This window comes from Aptenodytes patagonicus, chromosome 2 (assembly GCF_965638725.1).
Source record: "Aptenodytes patagonicus chromosome 2, bAptPat1.pri.cur, whole genome shotgun sequence".
Taxonomy (NCBI): domain Eukaryota; kingdom Metazoa; phylum Chordata; class Aves; order Sphenisciformes; family Spheniscidae; genus Aptenodytes; species Aptenodytes patagonicus.
In genome coordinates, this window is record NC_134950.1 from 2332829 (window position 1) to 2348887 (window position 16059).

A 16059-nucleotide genomic window follows, 5' to 3' on the forward strand; every position below is an offset into this window, starting at 1 on the left:
GCTGCCTGCAATCAGGCTTGGATCAATAGGCTTTATTGTAGCAAAGTTACAGGTAAATTAAAAGAAAAAGGTTTACGTGGCATTGAGGAAACCTGAACTTTTGTTCCCTCTTCTCCCATCGCTGCTGTGCACATATGAAGGGTCTGTCAAAGACACTTTCTTGTTGAACTTCCCAGCTTCTGGTTTTGATCTGTTTGGTTTCTCTGCTAATGCCATGGCATGGAGTGTGTGCTGCTGACTTCACGCTTGCTTGGAGTGGCTATTTCGGATGGGACAAATCCTGCCCTAGACTCCACTGACTTGATTTTCTCTCTATCGCGACGTTGCTTTCTCAGGTGGAGATGCCACATGGGAGTCACCAATTAATTACTCAGATGTACTCTGCCTGGGTCTGAGACTCTTTTGCTTGATCATTTTGAGTAAATCGCGTTGACTTTATGTTTTCAGGTTACCAGCCTGTGATAACGCCCCTGTTCTGTTCTGAGTTAGTGCTGAAAAAGATTTGCTGTGAACTGGACCAAAGGGCTGAGCATCCTTTGCAATAGAAGGCAGACCATTTATGTCTGGATCCCTTATGGTGAAATCCGATGGATAATAGAAGGCTGCTGAGAAAAGCCTGCAAGTGAAAATAGGTTATGGTTGCCTGTAGAGGCATTGCTGTGGTCCCAGTGCAGAGCTAGACATTTCTGTGCTGCAGCATCTTGCTGTTTTCTCAGTACAATGTTGGCATTATTCAAGCTGGGGCTCTTCCATGGGTGGTGCCAGAAGCTGTGGTGGGGTGAACAGGTCTTGTCCCATTCTGTCGCTCCAAGCTCAGCTCCCATTTTTCTCCTTCTCTCCCACAAAGGCAGACCCCACTCTCACAAAGAGGCAGGACCCTTGTCTTGTCTCATCAACTGACCACCTACCCTCACAAGGCTCAGCGATATTCCTCCAGATGGGTGATGAAAAGCTGCCTCTGATTTTTGTCTTAATTTGGGATCAGGCTTTTGGGCAGTAGCTGAAGTACTATGAACACAGACAGCGCAGGGGCTGTGAAATGAGCAGATGTTTTGTAGAGCAGTCACTAAATGAGAGTGTTCCTCAGTACCAGGCTGTGAACATTGGCTTGGACACTGAGCAGTCCACTGAAACCCTGCCAGAGGCCAGTAACAAAAAGAGATTAAAAGATTGCTGCTAAAGAGGTTTTGTGGCAGTCAACCATGTTTCTGAAAAAAAAGTGTCTGAGCACTCCAAATAAAACCTGAAAAGGAGATGAGGATTAACAGGAGTGACACTCCACCAAAGTGCATGGCACAAAAATATACTCTGGTTTTGCCACTAACATGCAAATTCAAATGTTCCATTCTGCATAGCAGCTATTAGGATTCAGTAAATCTGCCCATTTTCATACCTTCCATGTGATACAAAAGCAGTCAATTTCTTGAAAAAAAAAAGATGTACTTTTTATTTCCAACATCTTCCTATTTTTCCACTGCTCCACACTACAGAGTGGAACTGTGCCCATGCTAGGGGTTGTCTCTGCTGCAGGAAATCAAGGTGAATTTGGCTCTTGCCTCCATGTGAACCCAGGAACAAGACTTCTCACTTTTTTTTTTTGCACTAGATGGGTGTTAAGGAGTGAGCCAGTGATTCATTCTCCTTCTTGTTTGCCTTTCTAGCAGGGACGTGCTCACCAGCTGTGTGGCACATACGTCAAGAGGCAGAGACAACACGGTCCTTTCTAGACAGTCTTGATGTGTCTGGGAGCTCTTGCAAGCGTGGTCCATTTACACAAATGCTGGGTGCTTCAGATGTTCAGCGAGGGAGCTGTGAGCAGGGGAGTTTCATGCCTAGCATCAGGATCCAGGGACGACGTATAGTACAGCTCTCAGCCAGCAGTGCCAGCCAAAAAACAGTGCCAGCAGCAGAGTTGTGCAGAGACAGAGAATTGTAAGAATATAATTCAGACAGCTAGGAAAGGGCAGGAACAGCTTTAGGAATGTGATTGCGATGCTGTAAAAATACCAGTGAATGCTCTCCTTTGTGACAATCTTAAAGGAGCGTTTATCCACTTGCTTTGCATGTATAGAGATGCCACCTGAAGCTAGCGATAGCACAGGCAGTTGGCTTTGAGAAGGGTGAGTTTAGACATGTGTGATCAGACTTAAGTCATTCAACGAAATGGGTTTGAAAAGAAAATGATGTTAGATTACAGAGAGGGGAAATTTATACCTTGCTTTACTGTTGCTGTTTCGTTTCACTCACATTGCCATGGGACCATCTATTTGCATGGTAGATAAAGTTGCCAAATCAAGAGAAAAAAAGGAGTTATGAAAATAGGAACAGGACAAACTGCCTCTTCCTTCTCTTATGGGGCATCTGTAAGAATTATGCAGGGTGAAAATACATGACAAAATATAGCCCTTGCGATCAACTGAAGTTTGCCCTAGAAGCTGATGATCTCCATGAGCAAAATATCAGTGTCAGCCCCACCATCTAAGCCTGGTAGGAAGGGCATTCCTCCTAAATTTGGTCTTCACCTTGGGGTGAAAATATGCTGTGCTTCTTAAAAGCACGTTGGTTATCAGAGAGCTAAACCTCAGGCCCCTGGCTTATTTTCTTTTTCTTCATCTACCACAGACATGTCATTTAATTCTCTCACTCTGAGTACAGTAAGATTGACTCTGAACTAGAGCAGCCCTAGGTGATGAGGTCAGGGTTGCTCAGAATGAATTTGGTGAAGTAATAAAGTCTTGAAGGAAAAATAAAGAAGAAGAAAACAGTAGGAGGTATGAACTAGGTACTCTGTTACTAAGCCTCTTCTAGTTCCAGGAAACTACATGGATCTTCCTAGTCTTCATGACTGCAGAGACCTGAATGATGAAATTTATAAATGCTGAAAAGCAAACTATCAAAATAGTTTCTGCTATTACATTTTCCCTAAAATTAGTAATTTCTTGCAGATTCCATAACAGGAAGCTGGTAGAAATGGTGATTTTCTTGCTCAATTTTGGGTTCACATCATTCAAAAGTAAACAACTTGATCAAGAGTGAAGACAGAAACACATGAGAGATTCTAGTTAATTTAAATAAAAATGCACTTCCACCCTTCCCTTTATGCTAATTTCCCCATGCTGTTTTTTCTCATGCTACATTGGTGCAGAGTAATAAAATTTACATAACTTGAAGAAAATGCTGAACGCATTTCTGTGTTTGCCCATGTTAGTGATGCATGCAGGAAGGATTGAAAATACGCCACTTAAAAGTTGTCCTTGTTACGGTAGTTTTAAATGTGCCCATGTTTGAGTGAAAAGGAAGAGCAAGCAATGGTTAATTTGTGATTGCATTTCTTCCCCCCTTGCTGTGGGAAGTTCCTCTCATAAAATAACAGAGCTCAGATTACCAATCACTGCTGCGATCTTCCGTGTGAAAGATAATGCAAAGTTGTAATATCACTATTTCACTCCTCTAAAAGATTTAGAAGTCCCAGGCTGCTTGTTCGGTGCCTGCCTGAGGCCTTTCTACCTGTAATTGCTTTGGGCTTTTGCTTGGTGAGATACAGCTCTAAATCTCATTGAGTCTGCAAGGTTAGTTGTTTTGGAAGGATGGTTTGAGAAAGATCATCTAATCTGATTTATCTGTCTTCTTAACCTAGCTGTACATAGTAGATAGGCAGCGCCATTTTTGTCCCGGACAGCTTGCAGTGCCAACGTGCTATTAAAAATGTGTCAGGCACAGGCAGGCAGCGTAACTACAGCAGTATTCTGCAGTGGTCCTCCATGTAAAGTATTTTATTGATCTTTAATGCAGGCACTCCAGCCTCATTATTCTACATGCAATAAAACGTGAATCTCTAAGCCTGCATGCTAGTGAGAATAGGATATCCTCATAAAGTGTAGCCTGCCTGTTTATATGTCTATACATACTATAAAGCAGGAGATAAATATCTCTGCATTTTCATTTTGTGTGAAAGCCAGAGCCAAAATGTTACCCAAGGAGATGTGATAGTTTGCAGGAGGTGTGGGAGGTGCGTTGGTTACTGCTTGAGCTGGCCATATCCCTGCTAGAGGTGCAGGAAGCTTCTTGAGATTGGAGAAGACAGAGCACCCTTCCTTGGTTTACTACCTGAGTCATGTAAGACCTCTAAAATACTCTATTTTCATGGTTGCAAAAGATTTCCTTGGAACAACCTGCAGTACGTAGTACAAAATTAGCTCATGTGAGTGAGACTTCTTTTACCTGCGCTCATATAAACTTGGAGGTAACCCGTGAATTTGTGAGCTGTGCTGTGCATATCAAAGGCAGGTTATTTTCTGGTTCGGGCTGGTTTTGAGCTAAGAGAAATGGTGCTGTATAATAGAGCCAGTTGCCAGACTGACTCCAAGACCTTGCAGGATGATCTAGGATAAAGGAGATGGCTTTCAGTCTCGAGTGTCTAGCAACCAGGGACAGCTCTAACTGCTTGAGATGTGGATATGAGCAGAGAAGAAGTTAGAAAAATTTACTTGTGTTCCTTCTTATTCTCCAGAATTAGTTTTTCAGTCCAGTTAGGGGACCCACCTTCCCCACTTTGACGGTACTAACAGCTCTGTCACATCTGTCCTAAGATTCCCTTTTCAACCGAAGGAAAAAAACATAATGTTAAAGGGCTATCTATGGTTACAAGGCTTTGAATTTAGGCACTTTTAATACTTCATAAAGCACTAGAGGTAGGGATCTAATTGCTATCTTCAGATCTCTGTGGGGACAGCTGAAAAAGAAAAAAAAAGGAAAAAAAAAAATTGGTGGCCAAGAAGGCCAATGGCATCCTGGCCCGTATCAGAAATCGTGTGGCCAGCAGGAGTAGGGAAGTGATTGTGCCCCTGTACTCGGCACTGGTGAGGCCGCACCTCAAATACTGTGTTCAGTTTTGGGCCCCTCACTACAAGAAGGACGTTGAGGTGCTGGAGCGTGTCCAGAGAAGGGCAATGAAGCTGGTGAAGGGTCTGGAGAACAAGTCTTCTGAGGAGCGGCTGAGGGAACTGGGGTTCTTTAGCCTGGAGAAAAGGAGGCTGAGGGGAGACCTCATCGCTCTCTACAACTCCCTGAAAGGAGGTTGTAGCGAGGTGGGTGTTGGTCTCTTCTCCCAAGTAACAAGCGATAGGACGAGAGGAAATGGCCTCAAGTTGTGCCAGGGGAGGTTTAGATTGGACGTGAGGAAAAATGTCTTTACTGAAAGAGTGGTTAAACATTGGAAGAGGCTGCCCAGGGAAGTGTTGGAGTCCCCATCCCTGGACGTATTTAAAAGACATGTAGATGAGGCTCTTAGGGACATGGTTTAGTGGGCATGGTGGTGTTGGGTTGACGGTTGGACTCGATGATCTTAGAGGTCTTTTCCAACCTCAATGATTCTATGATTCTATGATTCTATGATTCTATACTCCATTACTATCCTCTTCCCATGTTTTCACACAGTCAGAAATGAAACCCTCCTCTCCAGGACACAACTCCTGGCTGAAGTCAGAGTGGATGGAGGTGGTGTAGAAATGGGTTCACGTTGTCTAATTTCGAGGGTAGGAAGGCTCTGCAGAGGGACCTGGACAGGCTGGATTGATGGGCCGAGGCCAACTGTATGAGGTTCAACAAGGACAAGTGCCGGGTCCTGCACTTCGGCCACAACAACCCCATGCAGCGCTACAGGCTTGGGGAAGAGTGGCTGGAAAGCTGCCTGTCGGAAAAGGACCTGGGGGTGTTGGTTGACAGCCGGCTGAACATGAGCCGGCAGTGTGCCCAGGCGGCCAAGAAGGCCAATGGCATCCTGGCCTGTATCAGAACTAGTGTGGCCAGTAGGAGTAGGGAAGTGATCGTGCCCCTGTACTCGGCACTGGTGAGGCCGCACCTCGAATACTGTGTTCAGTTTTGGGCCTCTCACTACAAGAAGGACGTTGAGGTGCTGGAGCGTGTCCAGAGAAGGGCAACGAGGCTGGTGAGGGGTCTGGAGCACAAGTCTTCTGAGGAGCGGCTGAGGGAACTGGGGTTGTTTAGCCTGGAGAAGAGGAGGCTGAGGGGAGACCTCATCGCTCTCTACAACTCCCTGAAAGGAGGTTGTAGCGAGGTGGGTGTTGGTCTTTTCTCCCAAGTAACAAGCGATAGGACGAGAGGAAATGGCCTCAAGTTGCGGCAGGGGAGGTTTAGATTGGATGTAAGGAAAAATGTCTTTACTGAAAGAGTGGTGAAACATTGGAAGAGGCTGCCCAGGGAAGTGGTGGAGTCCCCATCCCTGGAGGTTTTTAAAAGACGTGTAGATGAGGCGCTTAGGGACCTGGTTTAGTGGGCATGGTGGTGTTGGGTTGACGGTTGGACTCGATGATCTTAAGGGTCTTTTCCAACCTCAATGATTCTATGATTCTATGATTCTATGATTCTATACTCCATTACTATCCTCTTCCCATGTTTTCACACAGTCAGAAATGAAACCCTCCTCTCCAGGACACAACTCCTGGCTGAAGTCAGAGTGGATGGAGGTGGTGTAGAAATGGGTTCACGTTGTCTAATTTCAGGCAGTGAGCTCAGTTAAGTCTCCTCTTCAACTGCCTTCACGCCGAATTTGAATGTAGAACTGTGTGAATGTCTTCCTCAGCCCTTCATCCTCCTGTCTCTGTAGTGTGTCATTCTTCTGGTGAACACAGTCTGTAAATCCAGCTCCAATAAATCTTAATTATTTACGTCAACTTTTACAGTTCTTTTTGGAGAGACTGTGAGAGGACCATCTTATTGCAGCTGACATTGGGCACCTTAATTATCCGACTTGCAACTAACCTGAGCTGGAGAAGTGTATGTGTGTGTCTCCCTCTTTCTCTCTGTCTTATGTTTTTTCTCTATATCTTCAGATTTTGATGAAATGTGGAAAAGAAATTTTCCTTTGAAATCACTAAACATTTCACTGGCCATAAGAGCCATTTCTCATCCATCTCCAGTCAACATTTCATGTCCTTAATTTCTGATAAAGGAACAATCTTATAATGAGCAATCAGAAATGGCATCATTAAAGTTAGAGATGTAAAAGGGAGCTACAGGACTGAGATGGTACCAGCACACATCTTACTTCTACAGGAGATTCCCTAACTCTCTGAAGATGAACCATGAAGGCTGGTTGATGTCATATCAGGTGGGGTTTGTGTTAGATTTCTGCTTCTGGGTGGAATAAAGACCATAGGGGAACTAGAAAAGAGGTCATTTCAGTCCCTTGCTCGGTGATTTTATGGGGCATGGGTTGTAAAACTTGTGATATTGCTGCATACAATGAGAAGAAGTTGTGTGTGTTAACACTCCTCTTCTGTTCCTTCTAATATACAAATGGGGAGTGAGGCAGGCACAGGGCTGGGAGGGGGTCATCTTTGGAGGGGTCTCAGACATGCAGCTTCTGATGCAAAGATTTTACTGCTGGTAAAGTACAGATACTGGCAGAAGTTGTCACCATCCAGATAAAACCTTTTTTTTTTTTTTTTCCCTTCTCTATCAGCAGCTACCTATAACATCTCCCCATTGGTAGAATAAATCTGATTAAAAAAACGTAGTTGTAAGCAGCAACGATTTTATCCTAGTGAAAAAAAATTATCCAATAGAAAAAATGTTGTGCCTGGGCAAAATTCTTCAGATATGATGAATAACAGCATAGTATGACCCTCAGTCCTAAGAATTTAGTTTTAAAAGAACTACTGAGCATATCAGATATACTCAACTTTTTCTCTCCTATCATTTTTTTTTCACAGGCAGTTTGGTTTACAGATACATCTTGACAAAAATCTGCCACAGGCAAATTTCATCAAAAGAACAACTTCAAACACATCCAATTAACAATTTATGAAAGGAAATCCAACAGAAAATTACACAGAGATTCACAGGGCCTAAAATTTGACACTAAATCAAATCTAATGTGGAAATGCCTGTATAGGGAGTTATAGCCCCTTCCAGTGCATTGTCAAAAGGAACTTTATCTGTGGAGGCTCCATGAGTGCCCTCCATCATATCTTTTCTTGCTATAAATAAAATATTTTGTCAGACATGGCAATAAGCACAACTCAAAAGGGAATGAAAACCACGGATAAACCAAGCTATATGCAGTTTTCAATCAGAAGTATTAAAAGTTATTAGATTTCTTCACACTTTCGAATCTAGGATTTGTTCACTTTATCACAGAAATGAGGGGCAATGTACCACCAACAAACACAAAACCACTTTTAATTTGTTAGCACAGCCAGCCACCATATATACCCCGATAGCAGGTCATGGTGACTATATTTAAAGTTACTATGGAGCCATTTTTATGTCTGGAAGGAAATTTCAGCCCCCCTGCATCGTCTTATCTCCTGATTTACTCACTCATTCAGCAGCCATGGTTGGATTTGCTCGAAAGATGTTAAGGATACAAACTCACATAATTGCCTTCAGCAGCTCTGAAATTAACTTAAGCCACTACTTTGTTTAGAGAAAAACATCTGTGTCTAGACCATTATCTATTTAAACACATGAATAGCCGGCTTTTGTAAGAGATGACTGATCAGCATCACTTGCATTGCGCTATCTGGATTATTTGGGGGGAGCATGTTATTTACAGATGCCAGGACCAACAGGTGGGGATGACTAATAGAGTTGACACAGGCCAAGATCAAGCATATTTGTGATACCACTGTGGTATTACATGGACTACAATAATTTGAAGTGTTGGTTGCTGTATCGCTGGCTCTCCTGTTAGTCCAGTGCTCCCACATCAGAACAGAACAGGAAACATTTGATAACTTGTAAATTTGTTATCTTCCACCGAAATGCATATTTGCGTAGGAAGGCGTGGCTTTAAGTCCCCATTCATGTGCATTTAGGTCCATGGCACAGTGTCCTTACTGTGACAGTAGTACAAGAATTTCATTAGATCACTGTTTTCCTGTGTCTTCAGAGGGCAGACACTGGGGCTCTTCCAGCCTACTTGGCGTTGTGCAGTATAATTGCCTCTGCGTGTGCTACTTAGCCCACTGGTGAAGTTGAGAGGACACCTCTGCCACTGTAAATGAAGCATTAGAATACCCCAAGAGGTTTTTTCTTGAGTCCATTAATATATGCTTTTGGCAGTGAAACACTCTACCAGATAAGTTAGTGTCCAAAGCATGTAATAATTAGTGAATAAAACACCCCCAGAGTACCTTAATCCTGTATAAATGTGTCTTTTAAAGTGTAAATGAATTTTTAACCTAATTTTAAATTATGATTTCCTTCCTGTAACACACCCTTTCTCTGTAGATAACAGATCCCAGGGAAGCAGAAGGTGAAACAAAGACAGACATTAATGTCAAAAATTTTCATCTTCTGTTTATATTTTTGAAAGGTATTTGACTGTTTACTACCAATTTTTCTGTATGCCTCTACTTCTTCCATCACCCCACTTCCTTCATCACGTTGTATAATTTTCCTTGTCTGCAACTGGGTGATGATGATAATAATAATAATGAATTTTACTTTCGTTAGGCAAAGTCTAGATTTAGGCAACTGCAAAAGTTCTTTAGTTTCTAAATGCAGAAATTATACAGTTTTTAAAGAATTAAAGAGTTAAAGAGTTAAATAAGAGTTTCCAGATGCCCGATATTCTTCAAAATCTAGCCAGCTATTGTGTCTAAATGTGACTGTAAGAGTTAAATGTTACCCATTCCATGCCTTCTTCACAGTTGCTCCAAGGAAGATCTCTAAGCAAACAAGCAAGAAGTAAAACACATTATAAGTTACTTTTTTTTTTTTCTCATTCCCTTGCCTCCCTCATGCATGCTTGATTAGGCTTCTCGTTCTTGCCATGGTGATTTGGCATTGCTTCCACTGGAACGTCCAGTCCAGTCCTCCCAGTTCTTCCAGTTCTCCAGTCCTTCTGTGCCCTTCCAGCAAGCTGCCCGATGGCCTCGCTTCCTATTCAGTCTGTGGGAATTCAGGGCATTTAATATCTTTGACAACTTAGCCACAGCAAGACAGCAAAGGCCTTTATTTCTCAGGCACAAGTCGTTGAAAAGCCCCAGTGTTTGTGCATCAGAAAAGCCCAGGTTCAGACAACTGAACATCCCCCTGAATTCTTGTGCTTGTTTTCTCCTGTAGCTTTCAGAGTCTTTGGGGACATTCAGGTCAAGAATGTGCTGTAGAGACTGCCATTTCTTCTTTCAACTTCAGAGCATTGAAAGCACTTGGATTGTAACTTTTGATTAGGAGTCAAAGCTCAGTGCAAGGCCAGTTTAAAGGACCATGTGCGTTGTTTGATGTGAAATATTCACGCAGTTGTAGGATTGGAGTCTTCAGCAGCGCCTATTAGTTTAGGACTTGAGCTCAGCCTCCTGTTTCTCCAAACCAACTTTGTGTTGGTTCATTCTCTGAGTCCAGTCTAGACTGAACCTAATGCCTCTGTAGGCACAGAGGCTAAAGGCTGGGAGGAGGAGAAGACCTTGTTAAACCTGTGCCCCTACATGCAGTGTAGATGCAGCTGGATCATAAACAGACTCTTTCAATCTGGATCTGAATACAAGCACATCTCCCAAAGGCAGTATGAACATCTTAACTACCTAGAAAATGGTACCTGATGTGTACGCAACATCAAGTCAACTCTATAGAGTGAACACCATGAAACCGTGAGTGGCTCAAACTGATGACCATGCAGTCACATTACTATAATAATTTTTTTAAGCTGTATTTAGTTTATCTCATAAATAGACAAGATAGCATCCATTGTTACACTGAATGTTGCAAGTTGGATCATAAAGTCTTCAAGGCAAATGCATAGGCTTTACGTCTGCCTGAGAAAGTATCTAATTCCAGAAGAATTTGCAGGAAAGTCAACAGGGTAAATGTGTCATTTTTCAGATGCACATAAATGTTTTGTTCTGTCAGAACGGTCGGAAAATTGAAGCTGGTTGCTGGGGCTCGAATGTAGCTCAGGAGATCTGGCTTCAGGTCCTAACACTTTCTTCAAGACTCGATGTTTTCTCTCATGTAACTTACTCTTCTCCTCTTCACTTTTTCACCACTTTTTATGCAATCTATTATATTACTATTTTCTTTTCCCTTAAGAAGGCTATGGAAAAATGAACAATATTTAGACTTCCTTTGCTTTCTTTCCATTCTCCTATCTCAGCAGAGTCCTAGGACCCCCTTCTCTGACCTACCTGACGATGAGAAGATCTTTAACAGGGGAGATGGCATGTGGCAGAACCAGAGCCAGGATCAAGCCTTGCTTTCGGAAATCACAGAAGAGGATCTGGAGGCCATCCGTCAGCGGGAAGAGGCCATTCAGCAGATTGAGGTCAGTAGCTTTCTCCCGTCATGGGCTTGCGACCTGGAAGTGCAGATTCCTTGTGTTGTGCATTGCTCAACATGATGAAGGAAATGCTGATTTACATGGCCGCCTGTACAGCATCGCTAAACGTGGGAGAGATTATCAGGTGTTTCTAAACATGGAAATCGGTGGCAGGAGGAAGAATCAGAAATCCATATGACCTGCAATGAAAATGACAAGAATTAATTAATGTTCAAGGGCTAACGTCTGTTTTTTTTCAGTGGGTCTTCCATAACAGAGTCTATGGTGAGGTAGTTAAATTGAGCTTGGTTCTGCAGCAAAACAACTTTCTTAGTGCATGCAAACTTGAAACTGGAATTTGTCACAGACAGAAAATATTCAGCTTTACCATTAGGGAGAATAATAGGTAGAAGAAAGGAAATAACTTGTTAACTTTCTCAAATAATTCAATATTTTTGCTTTATCAAAGTATTTGGATGTTCTTGATGTAGTTAAAAGAAGACATTATTTTTATTCCCTTTTTTTTAAAAGTGCTATAAATAAAATATGAAAAAAAGGAACAAAAAGAGGTCTGAATAAGTTAAGCATCCCACATTTTTCTTTTTATACTTCTCTTTTTATGCTTTTGGGAAACTCTTCTTACTCAAATTTAAGCAATAAATGAGTAAAACCAGAACATTTTAAATCTTTCTAATTTGTATGCTTTTACAGGCATAAACTTAAGATGAACCAAAAAAAAAGAGGGCTTCAGAATAATCAGAACATTTAATTAAGGACTATACTTCGTCCTTTAATTGGATTGAGCTAATTTTATCAGAATAGATTTTGGATGCAGTATAGCAGGAATTGTGATTGAGTTAACGGTGCAAAAAGGGGACAAACGTTCCTGCTGTAGACCGCTGCTTTGAGGCTTTGACCTCTGTTTGCAGACTGTGATAGCTACATATGATTCAACACCGTAAGTAAGAAATTTTGATAGTTTTACAGGAGTGGGTCGAGGTTAGTGTATGTCTAATTTCTGTTATGGTTTGCTGAACAGAGATGATTGAGCTTTGTGGACTTGCGTGCATTGTTAGGGATGAAATTGTTAAAGAATATTCTCACACTGAGTATCCTTGGGTGTGAATTGTCCTTTCATACTTGAGGAGTCTCTTTGCATCCACTGGGACAAACTCTAGGGAACTTTGTTGCAAGAGAATGCATGTTTTGGGCTATTCCTGCACTTTGATGTTCAAGAAGGATGGATGCAAAGGTATTTCTGAAATGGTGTTGTGGACACAAAGGATATTATTGTGATCCTTTTGTTTGAAACATAGTCGCTGCCTTTTTCTTTCCATCTTTATGTTGCCTCCTGTCCTCCCCAGAAAAAAAAAAAACCACATTTGGTGTTTGCCCATTGAGGCAGTGGAGAATGACAAACCCCGAGCCAGCCTCAAGCGCACCAACTTTGGAAAATCAAGAGGTGCAGTTGTGTCTCCTTAGAGAGATCCTTATTTTGCTGGTTAAATCCCATTTCTGTGCCACAAGCCGATATCTCTGCATGGGGCTGCACTGGACCACGTGGCCATGGTGGGGTACTTCGGGCGAGTTAAGTGAATCCAGTCCCAGCCCCACATAACTTCTAAATAAATGCAACACTCACATATTGGGCAGGTCGTGTATCTACTGATTCGGTAGATCCTGTATACCTTTCTGCCTAATATGAATTTACCTCTGAATAACTTACTCAACTTATGCAGCTAATAACTTACTCAATTTAAGCTGTCAATATTGTTCAGCCTTCTGCTTCCTAAGAATGTGTGCGCTTTCTTTTTACCTGCTTTTTCCCTATCTGCACCATAACTCCATTCATTTTGCTTTGCTATCCAAGATCCATATTCATCCTGTAAGGAGGACTGCATTCCACATGCATTATTTCAAATGTAGCTTAAGCATTTCTCCTCAGGAGGAAAACATTTACGACCAATAGTATTTTATTTAACATTTCTTTTGAAACAAATATAATGAAAATGAAATGGATTTTTGGACTGTGTCGTACCTCTCCCCAGCTGTATTTGAATAAGCAGATGGTGCTTTTAAATCATTTTCACTGGGTTTTGTTTTTCTGTTTGTTGACCCACACAAACATATTTCTTGTGAAAGGACTCATCTTGCCCATTAAAACTTCCCTGATTTCATTAGAAGTTGTGGGTATACAGAGAAGGGACTTGGTGAGCTCATAGTCACCCTTACAACTTTTTTCCAATATGTTTTCAAAACCAGTAAGTAACCAAGAAGGTTAAAAGGAAACATTATTCCTAACTGTCAAACACAGCTAATAAACTAAATTTATTGCCAAATTGATGTATAGCATTTGTTCTCCTTTGCTCTTTGGGGACCAGAATGAAGAACAGAGCTGTGCAAGACATATCTTATGCAAGTAGATTGGTCTTCCTGGGATTTTTACGTTTCTGCATGTGTAGCTCTTAAGCAGCACAGAACAGGTCACAGATCATTGCTAGAACATCATATCTTCTGGGCCACACCGATTAGCACACAACTTTGGAGAAGCTCATGGTGCTGGTACCAGTAATGGGCCTTTTTTTTTAAGAGACATTGAATTTGCCCTTTTTGCAAGAACAGGTATAAAACCTTTTTCATTGCTAAAGAAATGAGGAAATAAATCCTCTTCCTGTCTTGTGTCCTGAAAAACAGATACAAAATTGTGCCCATAATAGATATCTTCTTAATGTTCCAATGGCTCTTTCCCACTTGTGTGTTTTCCACATCTCCAGATTCTCTTCAGAGGTTCAGGTTAATGGGACATTGTTCTCTGTCATGAACATCCCTTGAGGCATTTTTCAGCGTTCACAGTTTCTACCTAGAAAGATAACAGCCATGTCAAAAGTTCGGCTGGCTGTTCATTTTATTTAAATGTGCTTCTTTTGCTATTGCTTGCAGATTAAAAATAGAGAAGTCTGCAAGGGAGATGTCTCGCCAAAACCCTACATTTTGGATAAAGATCTTTATTGCTTGGAAATGTCAAAATCTGGTAGGACACAGCAGCCTTGACACAAGTGTTATTTCTTAAAATATTGCTTTGAACTGTTATATAAAACCTATTTTAACTTGAACTGTATTGGCAGTGAATAATAGATGCCATAACAACTTTATATATAGCACTGTAAAATGTGCCATCAGAAATACATGAGCTGAACTGTAATGTGCATTGTCAGTGCTCAGTGCTGGCACAAGCTCTGTCATAGCAAATATATATAATTTAGCATCCGTGCCTTTCATTGGCACCTGTGGTCATGTGAAAAACGGAAGGAGATAAAACTTCGAGGAGAAATGGATAACCATTGAATGGAGAACTTCAGAATTTCATCTGGTGACTGGAAAGACCTATAAAAAAAGATGCTAAATGCCATATTGATTCAGAAAGCCTCCAGTGATCCTCCCCATGCAGCTAGCTTCTCCAGAGGTGATGAAAAAGGAAGATGAGACGAACCCCTCCCAGACCCCACCACCATTTCCTTGGAGTCACTACCAGGTCATCCCACCTCCTCCACAACCCTCTTTCCTTTCTTATAGCAGTCTCCTGTCCCACTCCTGTGCTTCCCGGGCTGCTTACACAGCAGTGGGCATTCTCCTACCATGAAGAGTGGGGAATAGCTGAGACACAAGTATACCAGGGAAAGGGCAGATTTGGAAAGCAGGGCTTGCTCCTGGTATTGGGAACGGTTGTCCCTGAAATAGCAAGGTTCACTTCATCTCTCCTGACTTCCCTACACTCCTTTTTCTCTCCGCCTCCACAGGAGGAGCAACAGCAATAAGAGCTCAGCCCATGGAGGTAGGCAGCTGCCCATTTTGTCAGCTACCAAACCTGACACTACCAGGACCAACCACATCACCTCTCAGCCCTGAAAACCAGCAGATGCCGGTCAGTTTATACAGATAATTGCAGTTACCAAAGTACTTAGCAGTCAGGAAGTTAGTCATTCAGATCAAATAAATACAAGGTAAGTCTAGCTGAAACACAGTTTAATGATTAATCGCTACTGGATGGACAGACATTTCAAACTGGAGACCATCAGTTGCAGATGCCTGTGCGGCCAGGGAGAGTGGCCCAGTGGAAGGGTGCTAGGAAAGCATTTAGAGAAATTAGTTCAAGTGTCAACTCTGCCATCAACTCCTTATGTGCCCTGGGCACTGGTCGTACTGATCTTAAGTCACTTACCTATAAAACAAGGATGAAAGCTTCATCCTACACCTCAGAGGGAATTGGGAGGGTAAGTTGTTTAGCATGTGCCTTCCTCATTTCGGTCAGAAGACACAATAAATAGCAAGAAGGATACACACACACACACACACACGGCTCCCTGGGGTATTTCCACAGGTTTCCATTTCTTTCTTTTTGTATTTATGCATAACTCAGGCATTATCTTGGCTGATGTGAGCAGGTGGACAGTTTTCTCCAGTAATATATGGTCATCAGAGCATGAGAGCCAATGCTGTCTGGTGATGCTTTGCTAACTTTTGGCAAGCGAATATATGGCGAGAATACCTCCATCCAGTTTCTAATCATCAGTTGAGGGTATCCTGAAGAAAGCAAAACACGTCAACAGAACTTCATTTTAGTCGATGCTTCTCTTGGCAAAAGAGAAGGAGAGTTGGATAGGGTGTGGCAACAGGTGTGAGGGAAATGCTTTTTTTTTTAGGAAAGGTTGTTCCCTCTGGGTCAGTGTTGAGAAACGTTGTTGTTCATTCCCTACCTGTTTTGAAGAGAAGTGATAGAT

The 16059-nt window shown here is 42.1% G+C and overlaps 1 protein-coding gene across 8 annotated transcripts in view; it reads left to right on the forward strand.

The window, feature by feature from the left end:
• TSNARE1 (t-SNARE domain containing 1) overlaps positions 1-16059 on the forward strand; it is a 530096-nt gene that overhangs the window by 262304 nt on the left and 251733 nt on the right. For 7 of the 8 annotated variants that reach the window (XM_076329011.1, XM_076329018.1, XM_076329013.1 and 4 more), the window contains one exon: positions 11120-11287. In XM_076329011.1, coding sequence (XP_076185126.1) covers positions 11120-11287 — 168 coding nt within the window. The remainder of the gene's footprint in view (positions 1-11119; positions 11288-16059) is intronic. The other variant, XM_076329017.1, reaches the window with a different exon arrangement.